We start from the raw sequence: 13,249 nt of genomic DNA on the forward strand, positions 1-13,249 counted from the left end.
GGTTCTCTTGGCCAGTTCTTTGGGATTCATGGCTTGCCGTCAACAGAATATCTTTTTTATATTCAACTTCTTTAATTATTTTCTGTGTCTTCTTTATTATAAACAGCTCTAAGTTATTGCTTCCTCTTTAGCCTGAAGTACTGGTAACTTTTTAATTTATGTTTTATATTTCATGTGTCACAGGGGCTGGAGGTGTGAGGTAGGTTTTATCTGTTATCCTCCTCTTTCTTCTTCTTGCTTGATAGGACAGAGAGAAATTGACAGATTGAGAGAAAGGAAGGCATCTATAGTACTGCCTTACTGCTTGTGAAATAACCCCACCCCCACCCCCCGCAGGTGGTGACTGGGAACATGAACCTAGGTCCTTGCTCATTAGCATATGTGCTCAGCCAAGTATGCCTCCACCCAGCTACTCAGGGACATTCTTTTTTTTTTTTTTTCTTTTTAATTTTTTAAAATTTATTAAATGGAGATACTGAGAAGACCATAGAATAAAGGGTATACTTCCACAATTCCCACCACCAAACTTCCTATCCCATATTTCCTTCCCCCACCTGTTGAGAGCTCTCCTGTTCTTTATTCCTCTGGGAGTATGGACCCAGGGTCATTATGGGATACAGAAGGTGGAGGTCTGGCTTCTGTAATTGCTTCCTCACTGAATTTGGGGCATTGACAGGTCAATCCATATTCCTAGCCTGTTTTTCTCTTTCCCTAGTGGGGCAGGGCAGGGGATGACATTCTTTTATCTATCTATCTATCTATCTATCTATCTATCTATCTGTTATTGGATAGAGACAGAAATAAAGGAGTGAGAAGTATAGAGGGAAAGAGATAGCTGCAGCCCTGGTTCACCACTTTCTGCTTGTAGGTGTGAACCAGAGGCTTGATCATGGATCCTTTTGCACTATAATGTGTGTGCTTAACCAGATGTGCCACCTCCTGGCCCCTAGTTTTCTTCAGCTATATTTATTACTACTTACTTCTCAGTCTTATTTGCTCATTTTTCTGGATGTCCTAGTGTCAAACGTACCATCTTACTCCATTATCAGTTGTTGTGATAGGTGACTTTAAATACCACCACTATACTGATTATGCCCAAATCTATATTTCTGGCACATTGCTTTCTGCTGAACTTTCAGATTTGTTTCTTCTACACACTACAACATCTTTTTGTGCATGGTAAACTGTACATTCCACTCGGATTCACTTGCTGGGTCACAGGCTCTTGAAACAGTAATTGACACAAGTTGAGACACTCTAGTCAACAGATATTTATTTAGATATATGATTAATCATATGATAGGGGAATATAAATATAGCAATTATCAGTGGTGTCTGTGTTGTATTTTTTGTTGAAATATGTTTTAAGTTGCAAATAGACTTGAAGGTCCTTCTTTCCTAATAGGTTAGAAACAGCTTACCAACACATAACTGTTATATATAGGATAGAGTGATCCAGGAAGATTGAGATTCAGAAGCCATTTCATTTTATTTTTTAAACATTTATTTATTTAATAGAGACAGAGAAATTGAGAGAGAAGGGAAGAACAGTGGCAGAGAGATACCTGTAATAGTGCTTCAAGCTTTACTCATGCAGGTAGGGACTGGGGGCATGAACCTTGCTCCTACCATCCAGTGCCCACTTAATTTTATTATTATTATTATTATTATTTTATTTTTTAACCAGAGCACTGCTTAGCTCTGACTTATGGTGGTGTGGTGGATTGATCCTGGGACTTTGGAGTCTTAGGGGTGAGAGTCTGTTTGTATAACCATTATGCTATTTCCCCCCCCCCCCTTTTTTTTTACTAGAGCCTGTTCAGCTTTGGTTTATGGTGGAGCAGGGGATTAAACCTGGGATTTTGGAGCCTCAGGCATGAGTATCTCTTTGCTTAATCATTGTGCTCTTACCTTCAGAAACCATTTTAAAATCTATCTCTTAGTTGGAATGTTTAATCCCATTACATTTAATGTGGCTATTTTTTTTTAGACTTAAAAAATATTTATTCCTCTTTGTTGCCCTAGTTTTATTGATGCCATCATTGTTGGATAAAACAGAGAGAAGTGAAGAGAGGGGAAGACGGTGTGTGTGTGGTGGGGAGATAGACACTTGCAGACCTGCTTCACCGCCTGTGAAGCAACTCCCCTGCAGGTGTGGAGCTGGGGCTGGAACTAGCATCTTAACGCCAGTCCTTGTGCCTCACTACTGCCGGACTCTCTTAATGTGGTTATTCTATGGTTAGATTTAAGTCTGTTTATTTTGATTTATTTTACATTGTGCTTAGTCTACTTCAGTAGTCTTCTTTTAGTCCTTATAGTTCATATCTACTTTTACTACTGTTAAGCTATACTTTTTTTTTTTTTTTTGTGATTGGTTTAGAACTAATGATACGCAGCTTTAAAATAAAGTCTGCTTAAGAGTTTGGGGACACAGCATAATGGTTATTCAAAAGACTTCATGCCTGAGGCTCTGAAGTCCCAGATTTAATCCCCAGCCGTACGTACCATAAGCCAGAGCTGAGCAGTGCTCTTGTCACTGTATCTCAATAAAATAAATAATAAAAAATTTTAAAGGCTGCCTAAAATACTGCTCACTTTCTCATGAATATAATTTTCTTACCATAAAAATCACATTTTATCTTCATTCTTATCATCTACTCATATGCATCTATTAAGATATGAGGAAAGTAAAAGCCAATCTTTTATAAAAGTTACCCCTCCACTACAACTTTGTCTTTCTCTTTACTCTTTCCTTCTTGTATATATAAATTGGTATCTTTAAGCATTTTCCTAAAGAAAATCCTTTAGTAGCATTTCTTATTTTACAAGTCTGCTGGCTTTGAATAGTCTTTTCTTCTTTGGAAAAGTCCTCACTGTAGATGTATCATTTTACTAGCTGAAGGAATCTACTGGTGTTTCCCCTCACTCAATATTTAAAAGACATCATTACTTTGAATTTTGCCCTTCCCCTTTTTAAAATGATATCATTTATCTTGTTTTTCTGAGTGTTATCTTCTAGTTCACTAGTAGCTTGCAACATTTTCTTATGGTCTTTACTATTTGGTAATGATGTTATATAGTCATCAATACATATTTTTCATACCATACATATTTTTGTTTTATTTATCTTATGTGAGGTTCTCTGATCTTTAAGTTTACGATTTTCATCAATTTTATACATATATATATATTTTTTTGGTGGGGGGCCCTCCAGGGTTATTGGTGAGGCTCTGGAGTGCGTGCACTATGGGTCCACTGCTTCTGGCGGGCATCTTTTTTTGGTTGTTGTTGCTGTTATTGTTGTTGGATAAGATTGAGAGAGGAGGGGAATACAGAGAGGGGGAGAGAAAGATAGACACTTGCAGACATGCTTCACCACTTGTAAAGTGGCCCCCTCTTGTAGGTGGAGGAGCCGGGAGCTAGAACCAGGATCCTTCTATTGGTCCTTGCGATGGTCCTTGGTCTTCACACTATGTGTGCTTAACCCGGTGTGTTACTGCTCAGCCCTCAGAAGTTATATGTTTCTTTAATTACCTCTCCTCTATATTTTAGCTGTCTTTTCGATTTTACCTGTGATAGACATTTGATTTTATCATAAGGTTCCTCAGGCTTTGTTCATTTTCCTTTCTTCTACTCTTATTTTCTGTTTTGATAACTTTCCTTTGTGTTCATTTTCACTAGCCCTTTCTTGAAGCCATCTCCTATTTGATATTAAGCTCACCTAGTGAATATTTAATATTACTTATTGTATTTATTAGAAATTTATTTTTAAATTTTCACTTAATTGATGAAATTTCATATGTCATCTTTTTTTTGTGTGTTTTGTATAAATATGCAAAAGTTCATTTAGAATCTTTGCTAAGTGTGGTGTTAGACCAGCGTGGTGTTTGTTTTTATGGAACACATTTTTAAATTTATTTGTTATTGGATAGAGACAGAGAGAAATTGAGAAATTGAGAGAGAAGGGGAGATAGACAGAAGACACCTGCAGACCTGCTTCACCACCTGTGAAGCGACTCCCCTGCAGGTGAGGAGCTGGGGGCTTGAACCGGGATCCTAACTGGTCCTTGCACTTTGTGCCACATGCACTTAACCGCCACGTGTGCTTAACCCGCTGCGCTACCGCCCGACTCCTGTAATACTTTTTTTTTTTTTAACTCTAAGTTCTACTTTACTATTTCTTTGACCGCCTACTGTTTGGAACCTGTCCTTAATACAGTTCTTTTATCTTCTTCCTCTGCAGGCTGCTGATTGTTGTTCTAGTCTAGTTGGCATTTATTACTGTCTGATTGCTTTACTCTTTTTTTTAAATCTCTTTATATTTATTTATTCCCTTTTGTTGCCCTTTTTTTATTGTTGTAGTTGTTGTTGGATAGGACAGAGAGAAAGGGAGAGAGGAGGGGAAGACAGAGGGAGAAAGAGAAAGACACCTGCAGGCCTGCTTCACCGCTTGTGAAGCGACTCCCCTGCAGGTGGGGAGCCGGGGTCTCGAACCCGGGAGTCTTAGCCGGTCCTTGTGCTTTGCACCACCTGCACTTAACCCACTGTGCTACCGCTCCACTCCTGATTGCCTTACTCTTTATAAGGTTGGTTTTGTGCTTTATTAAGGAGGATCTGTGGAAATTCCAAAGTATTTCCTGAAACTCAAGCTTGGTGGAACTCAACTTCTAAATTATGTTTCTTGGAAGATACTGTGAAGGCTGATTTTTAGACCTTGATAGGACAGAAGAGGTCTAGGTAGAACTTATTCAAAGTGTAGTCCTTTCCTTTAAGGTGTGGCCTTTCTGGTTTCTCAGGTAGATGCCCAGGGAGGTGAACAAAGTCTCTTCCCCACTGGCTCAGCTGGAATTCTATCTCCCAGAACTGCTTGACCTCTAGTTTCTCTCTTCCAGTGTCAACATCATAGCAACTGCTCTCTGGTAAGCCTTATATACTCTCATCCTGTGCATGTACAGTCCAGATGTTGACCAAGCGCTTGTGAGGAATTACCATTTTCTGTATCTTTCCTTCCCTCTTCAAACCTTACTTGCATAGCCCTTTCCACTCAAGTGACTTGCTCAGAGTATTCTAGATTCAGTTGTGTCAAACTCTGATTTCTGCCTCTTAAGTTGAAGAGACTTTTTGTCTTCTATCTGATCTCTAGCTGTCTGTTACTGCCTGTAAAGGGGCAGGGTGATTGTAGAATTACTTCATACTTAGTATAGCTACCTCATAAATGTCTATGTTGCTTTATAGTTTTTGGTGACTGGAGTAATTTTATTACCAGTTACTCTGTGTTGGCTGAGAGTGCAAATCAGTTCTCAACTTTATTATTTTTATCTGAAACTGAAGTTTGTGTATACAGAAAGGTATTTCTAGCTTGTTTTTGAAGGTCAGTATGCCATAAGAGATAGTGGTTGCTTAAAAATCTTGACATCAGTGGTCTGGGAGATGGCCCAGTGGTAAAGCTTTGGTCTCTCAACCATGAGGTCCCGAGTTCGATCCCCGGCAGCACATGTGCCAGAGTGATGTCTGATGTCTGGTTCTTTCTCCTATCTTTCTCATAAATAAATAAAATCTTAAAAAAAAAAAAAAAAAAGAAGAAGAAGAAGAAGAAATCTGGGGCCGGGTGGTGGTGCACCTGGTTGAGTGACATGTTACAGTGCGAAAGGACCCGATTCGAATCCCTGGCCCCCACCTGTAGGGGGAAAGCTTTGCGAGTGGTGAAGCAGGGCTGCAGGTGTCTCTCTTCCCTTCCCTGTCGATTTCTGGCTGTTTCTATCCAATAAATAAAGGTAATAAAAAAATGCTTTAAAAAAAAGAAATCTAACATCAGATACTTTTTTTTTTTTTTAATTAGAGACTAAGTTTATAATGGTGGTCATTCAAATGGAACAGTGTAATTGAAATTTCTCAACTTTTTGTATAGATTTAGCTTTTTTTTGAATTACGCTTTTAAACTGAAGAAAAAAAAAACAAAAACTGGTGGATTAGTGAATGAATGGGCAGACAACCTTTAATACAGATATTCTCAGTCCTGAATGCAGATTACAACTACGCAAGAGATCTTTGAGAGAAAAAAATATTGATGGTTAGTTCTAATATAGGAGAAAAAAATATTGATGGTTAGTTCTAATATAGGAGGGTTTAAAGAGAATATTAAGTTTTTCTTAGATATTCAGGAAAAAAAATTCTTCCAGACTTTAATAATACACATAATTCTGGACTTAGAATTATGTCATAATTCTGGACTTAGAATTATGTCACTTAATATTTGTTGTCTTTACCATGGTGCAAAAGCAGTAGGCATTTACTAGAAGCCATACTTCTATTCTTTAAAGTTTTAGTGCAGGGGCCTGGTGGTGTTGCACCTAATTGAGTGCACATGTTAAGTGCGAGGAGCTGGGTTCAAGCCTCCAATCCCAGGAGCAAAACTTTGCAAGCCATGAGCTATTGTAGTTGTGTCTCTTTCTCTTTTCCTCTCTATCATCTTCATTCTTCATTTGCAATGTGTATACTCACCATTTTCTTTCTTTTTTTTTTTTTTAAATAACTTTCTTTTTTTTTAAATATTTTTTATTTTATTTATTCCCTTTTGTTGCCCTTGTTGTTTTATTGTTGTAGTTATTATTGTTGTTGTCGTCGTTGTTGGATAGGACAGAGAGAAACGGAGAGAGGAGGGGAAGACAGAGGGGGAGAGAAAGACAGACACCTGCAGACCTGCTTCACCGCCTGTGAAGCGACTCCCCTGCAGGTGGGGAGCCGGGGCTCGAACCGGGATCCTTATGCCGGTCCTTGTGCTTTGCGCCACCTGCGCTTAACCTGCTGCGCTACAGCCCGACTCCCCATTTTCATTTTTTATCATCAGTGATATTTTCTTCATGTAGCTTGTCTAGTTGCCTCTGAAACTAGGTGCTCTTTGCAGATAGCACATATCTGCATTCCACTTCCATTATTGGAATCACTTGGGAAATACTTGATTTTGCTTTTCAACAAAATAACTTCTTGGAAAACTATGGTTTTGATGCCACAGTTAATAAGGATGGTAAGAAAATATGTAGTTCAGCCAGTTACAGGGTACAGAGCCATCTTTTTAAAAGGCTTAATTGGGGTGGGGTAGATAGCATAATGGTTATACAAAGAGACTCATGCCTGAGGCTCTTAAATCCCAGGTTCAGCTCTATGTCCTGCCATAAGCCAGAGCTGAGTAGTGCTCTGGTAACAAAAAGGGGGCTGGTGGTGGTGGTGTACCTGGTTGATTGCATGTATTACAATGCACAAGGACCTGGGTTCAATCCCCTAGGCCCCACCTGCAGGGGGAAAGCTTTGCAAGTGGTGAAGCAGTTCTGCAGGTGTCTCTCTGTCTCTCTCCTCTATCTCCCCATTCCCTTTTGATTTCTGACAGTCTCTATCCAATAAATAAAGATAAAAAATTAAATAAAGGCTTAATTAGAATGCGTGTGAAATATTGAGGGTTTAATCTGGACATAGAACCAGTTGATGCACAGTATGTTTATGGCTGGGCAATCCTCAGCACCAGTTCATACTATAGGAAAAAGGAGAAAGAGCCCAGTTAATGCCAAGAAGGATCAAACTCCCTTTTCAAGGGCATAGAAACACTACTAGGTTCTCAGAATGAAGTTATTGTTTTTAGACCATACACATGATGTGCACTTCTTTAAAAATATTTATTTATTTATTTATGTATTCCCTTTTTGTTGCCCTTGTTGTTTTATTGTTACAGTTATTGTTGTTGTTATTGATGTTGTTGTTGGATAGGACAGGCAGAAATGGAGAGAGAAGGGGAAGACGGGGAAGAGAAAGACACCTGCAGACCTGTTTCAGCACTTGTGAAATGATTCCCCTGTAGGTGGGGAGCCGGGGGGCTTGAACCGGGATCCTTATGCCAGTCCTTGTGCTTTGCGGCACCTGTGCTTAACCCACTGTGCTACCGCCTGACTCCCTTACACTTTTTTTTTTTTTTTAAAATAACCAGAGAACTGCTCAGCTCAGGCTTATGTTGATGCGGGGGATTAAACCTGGGACTATGGAGCCTCAAACATGAGAGTCTGTTTGCATAACCATTAGGCTATCTACCCCTGTCACAATTTTATATTCTTAGGTTGAAATCATAACTCTTTCAGATCACTGCTCTTTGGTGGCTTATATAATGGCATCTATGAAACTATCACAAAAGTAGTATTGTTTTTTTTTTTCTTTTTTAAAAAAATTCTTTATTAGGTAATTAACGGTAAAATACTATAGTTTGTACATGTGTAACATTTCTCAGAACCATTCAACCCCCACTAGGTTCTCCTCTGCCATCATGTTCTAGGACCTGAACCTTCCCCTCCCCGACTCCAGAGAGTCTTTTATGTTGGGGCAATACAACAAAGATAGTCTGTTTCTATGTTTTTTTTTTTTTAACCTAATTCTGTGTGGTCATGGTCTGTTTGTGTTTTCCCTTCTGTTCTTGTTTTTCAGCTTCTGCCTATGAGTGAGATCATCTCATATTCTTCCTTTTGTTTCTGATTTATCTCACTGCAGGTACTTAACCCAGTGATAATGCTGATGGCAAAAACAAACAACACTAAAAAAACCTATACAGGATAAAAAAAAACCTATACAGAAATAGGAATCTAAAATATTTATTTTGAAGTGAGAAGAGAAATAAAGTGTTGATAAGGTTAAATTGCTAAGTAATAAGTTTGGGTCAAAGATATTGTATTGTTCAACTTTACTATTATTATTATTTTTTTAAATTGTTAGTGCTAGAACCAGAGTGTTAACTCTTGCATATACAGTGCTAGGGAACAGATTCAGAACTGTATGTTTACAAGTCCTTTGCTCTATCTAGAGCTGTATGCCTCCCTGGCTGTGATAGCTTTTTACAGTATAAAACTTGAATGCCTGAGGCTTCAGAGTCCAAAGTTCAATCCTTGGAGCCTACTGCCATATGCCAGAAGTGAGCAGTGCACTGATTCTGTCTCATTAAAATAAAATTTTAAAAATTATGGGTGTTTATTCTTATTTAGATTTAATTGACTGGCATATGGTGGTGCTAAAGATTGAACCTGGGACTTTTGGTGGCTCAGGTATGAAAAGAAAATCTTTTTATATCACTGTTAAAACTATCTTTTTAGCCCAATAATGTTTCAATATTTGAGTATATAGCAAAATGATCACCACAATATCTTTAGTTACTACCCATCATTACCATGTACATCTTTGAGGTATCCCTTCATGCATGTGTGATTTTTATCACTTCATGCTTTTTTTTTTTTTTGAGAAATAATAGTGGGGGGGGGGGGGAGAGGGAGAGAGAGAGAGCCAGAGAAGAAAAGACACAAACACCAAAGCTTTCCCTGATGATACAGTATTGCCATGCAGTGTTTTTACCAGGGGCTTGAACCTGTGCTGCATGCTTGGCAAGACAGCTGCCTTATCAAGTGAGCTACATTGCCAGCTTTCATAGTTAAACCTTTACTGTGGTCAGAAATTTTAACATTCTCTCTCTGTCTCTTTCTCTCTCTCTCTCTCTGTCTGTATCTTTATTTTTTTGGATAGAGACAGCCAGAAATTGAGAGTGAGGGGAGACAGAGTGTGAGAGAGACAGACTACTGAAGCAGTGCCTGAAGCTTTCCCCCTGCAGGTGGGGATCAAGGGCTTGAACCCAGGTCCTTGTGTGTTGTAACGTGTGCCACCACCCAGCCCCTTAGCAGTGTTTAGATATTCAACTTTGCTAACTGAAGTTCTCATGCTGTATATCTGGTCACCATGATGTTATTTGATTGGGAGGTTTTAGTTTTAAAATCCCTTCTTTGATTTCACAAACCCCTACCCCATTCACTTCTTGCTTTTGGTAGCCACCGTTCTTTATGAATTATTTAAAATTTTTAAAATTATTTTTATTTATTTTTTTTAAATTTATTGGATAGAGACTGTTGTTTTCGATGGGTTAGGTTGTTTTCGCCGGGCTGGCTTCATGGGCGGGTAACAGACGACCAGGGACTCATGGTTGAGCTGTAGGCAGTATCTCTTTATTCATGTAGGACGCAGCACAATCTAAGACGAGCTAAGTTAAACTCAAAGTACAGTACTGTAAAACTCACAATGCTGTCTTTATATATACTTGCCAAGTAAGGTGGAAACAGGATGTGACATAGAGAGGGTGGAGAGAAAAGTGACTGGTGAAAATCAGAGTGTGACAAAGAGGGGGCAGAGCAGGCGAGAATCCTATCACTGAACCACAAATGCCCTGGAGGGAGGGTGGAACTTGTTAACAGTGGTTATGTAAATAGAATAGTGTTAGGCAGGGGGGATTTAAACCAAATGAAACAGAAGGGGTCTCATGCATACCAACAGAGACAGCCAGAAATCTAGAGGGAAAGGTGGGATAGAGAGGGAGAGAGACAGAGAGACACTTGCAGCATGGCTTCACCACTTGAGAAGCTTTCCCCATGCAAGTGGGGACTGGAAACTTGAATCTGGGTTCTTGCTCTTTGTAACATGTGCGTTCAACCAGGTGTGCCACCACTTGGCCCCATGAATTATTTCTTTTAAAACCAGACTTTGCACATATGTGATTTTTTTTTTTTTAACACTACTGTGAGCCACTTTTTCTTCCAGATAGAGAAAAATAACGATGTACTGGAATGTTCCCCAAATGCTGTGATACCTTCTCTTTGGTACCAGGGGCTTTCACCTGAGCCATAGGGTTGGCAAGGTGCATATCCTACCCAGTGAACTCTTTTTTCTACCCATGTGAGTTATTTTATTTTTTAGATTTCACAAAGAGGTGATATCATACAGTATTTAACTTTCTCCTTGTGATTTATTTTACCTAGCCGTAAGACTCATCTCTGGTATCCCAAATGGTAAAACTTTCATATTTTTCTTATAATTGAGTAGAATTCTGCCGTGTATGATTTGTGGCAATCTCTCCTCATTATTTAAAAATACTCATTCTTTATTTAGAAAACATGTGATGCCACAGTTCAAACTGAGGACCTCATGATTGAGGAGCCAGTGCATTGTTTTCTACTTCTTGGATGTGTTTTGTATTCAAATAGAATGAATCCAGAGCCTTGCATATTGTGATATTATTGCTGAGTGGCCTTTAAAAAAAAATTATTCCCTTTTGTTGCCCTTGTTATTGATGTCGTCGTTGTTGGATAGGACAGAGAGAAATGGAGAGAGGAGGAGAGAAAGATAAATACCTGCAGACCTGCTTCACCACTTGTGAAGTGATTCCCCTGCAGGTGGGGAGCTGGGGGCTCAAAACGGGATCCTATCGCTGGTTCTTGTGTTTTGCACCACGTGCGCTTAACCCACTGTGCTACCACCCGACTCCCCTGAGTAGCTTTTTTTATTTGAGGGGGTGGGAGAAAGGGAGAGGAAAAGCAATAGAAGATATACTGCAGTAACTCTCCACCATAATGGAGCTCCCCCACTGTCACCTGTGGTCTTTCAATGTAGCAGAGGTCCAGCCCTATTGCCATGTCATTCTGACCCTACCAAAGCAACTGTAGGCAGGACTGAACATTTAGTCGTGTTGATTTTTAAGTGGATAATTTTGTGTAGTCTGTGAAGAATGTTATACATATCCAAATGATCCTTGGCTAAATTGACCACCTCTGCTATATAGTACCAAGGTTCAAACCCAGGGCTTTATGTATAGCAGAGTGAGCTATCTGTCTGTATAGCATATATACATATATAGTCATTTACCAAATCACACCTTGTTGTTACTTTCTATATGTTACTTTATGTTACTATATGTTACTATATGTAACATATAGTTCTATATGTTACTATATGTTACTTTCTATATGTTGACATTTGTGAATAATGCTTCAGTGAACATAGGTATGTATTAATAGATGTCTTTTCCTAGTAGTGTAATTGTAATTGTCAGTTAAATCATGGTTACTAGAAGCAAGAAGTTAATGGTGTGCATAGCATATGCTATTTCTATTCCTACTCATAATTTTCTAGATATCTTCAGAGTGTTTTCTGTAGTGACTTCTCCAATTTATATTTTTACAACAGGACATAAAGGTCCTTCCCTTTTCTCTTTGCTACTATTTGTTGTTTCTTATCTTTTTGATAATAGCCAATTTAGCTGATGAAAGTTGATATATTTCTTTGTACTCTTGTATTTCCTTAACGATAAGTGATGACAATATCTTTTTATGTGTGTATTGACCATTTGTATGTTTGAATTTCATGAATTCTTTATTAGTGCTGTTTTGAGTTGTACAAGTTGTTCTATTGCATTTAAGAGTGCTCAAGCTGTTTTTGAATAATGTATATGTGTCCCTTAAAAAGAGAAATATCAGAGCACTTACCTCTGGCTTTTGGTGATATAGGATATTGAACCTGGCGCCTCATGGGCCTCACCCATGCAAATCCTATGCTCTTAAGACATTGAACCTGTCTCCTTGGTCCTTGTCTTAAAATGATTTTTCAGTCACATCAAAAAGGATGGTATTGGCAATTAAAAGTTGCTATTGAAGTAAGGATATGTGGCCAGAATAGAGTGTTATTTCAGATTGACTTGCAGCAGTTGCAGTTGATTAATTTAACAAATTTTAAATGTAGTTTTTGTTTTTGCTTTAAGGTATCAGTTTTTAGAAGAAGCTTTTCAAAACCAGAAAGGTATAATTGAGAATCTACTGGCTAAACTTCTTGAGAAGAAAAATTATGTTCATTTTGCAGCTACTCAGGTACAGAATAGGTAAGTGGTTTAAAATTATAATTTCACTTTAAGGATAATTAAACACAGCAGGCCCAGTTTGAACTTGCTTTCCTTTTAAATTAAACACATACATAAAGCCTTTTTTAAAGAGGTAAATGATGTAATTGAGTTTGGTATCTACTATTTGTTACTACGCAAAATCTAATTGACCAAGTTTTTGAGTACTAATGGAATGCATCCATTGTTATAATTACTAAGATTCTAGTCTTTGTAAAGCTTTCATTGAATGTGGGGAAAGAGTTTTATCAAGAAATCTAAACTAGGGTTTATGGAAGAAAAATTTTGGAGGAAAAGAAGTAAAGAGTGGTGGAATATTCCATTTGCTATCTATAAAATAAATATAAAAACCACTACGTGAAGGGCCAGGTAGTGGCGCACCTGGTTGAGTGCACATGCTACAATGTGTAAGGACCCAGGATCGAGCCCTCAGCCCCTCCACTTCCCCCCCCCCCCCACAGGGGAAAGCTTCACAAGTGGTGAAGCAGTATTGCAGGTGTCTCTCTGTCTCTC

At 38.5% G+C, this 13,249-nt stretch overlaps 1 protein-coding gene and 1 long non-coding RNA gene across 5 annotated transcripts in view; one reads left to right on the forward strand and one right to left on the reverse strand.

Moving 5' to 3' along the window:
• Positions 1 to 13,249, forward strand: part of TRIM33 (tripartite motif containing 33) — a 108,520-nt gene that overhangs the window by 49,943 nt on the left and 45,328 nt on the right. For all 4 annotated transcript variants that reach the window (XM_060201846.1, XM_060201848.1, XM_060201847.1 and 1 more), the window contains exon 5: positions 12,602 to 12,718. In XM_060201846.1, coding sequence (XP_060057829.1) covers positions 12,602 to 12,718 — 117 coding nt within the window. The remainder of the gene's footprint in view (positions 1 to 12,601; positions 12,719 to 13,249) is intronic.
• LOC132541380 (uncharacterized) overlaps positions 1 to 13,249 on the reverse strand; it is a 621,539-nt gene that overhangs the window by 30,184 nt on the left and 578,106 nt on the right. The gene's annotated exons all lie outside the window — the stretch shown is intronic.

Source organism: Erinaceus europaeus, chromosome 11 (assembly GCF_950295315.1).
Source record: "Erinaceus europaeus chromosome 11, mEriEur2.1, whole genome shotgun sequence".
Lineage (NCBI taxonomy): Eukaryota > Metazoa > Chordata > Mammalia > Eulipotyphla > Erinaceidae > Erinaceus > Erinaceus europaeus.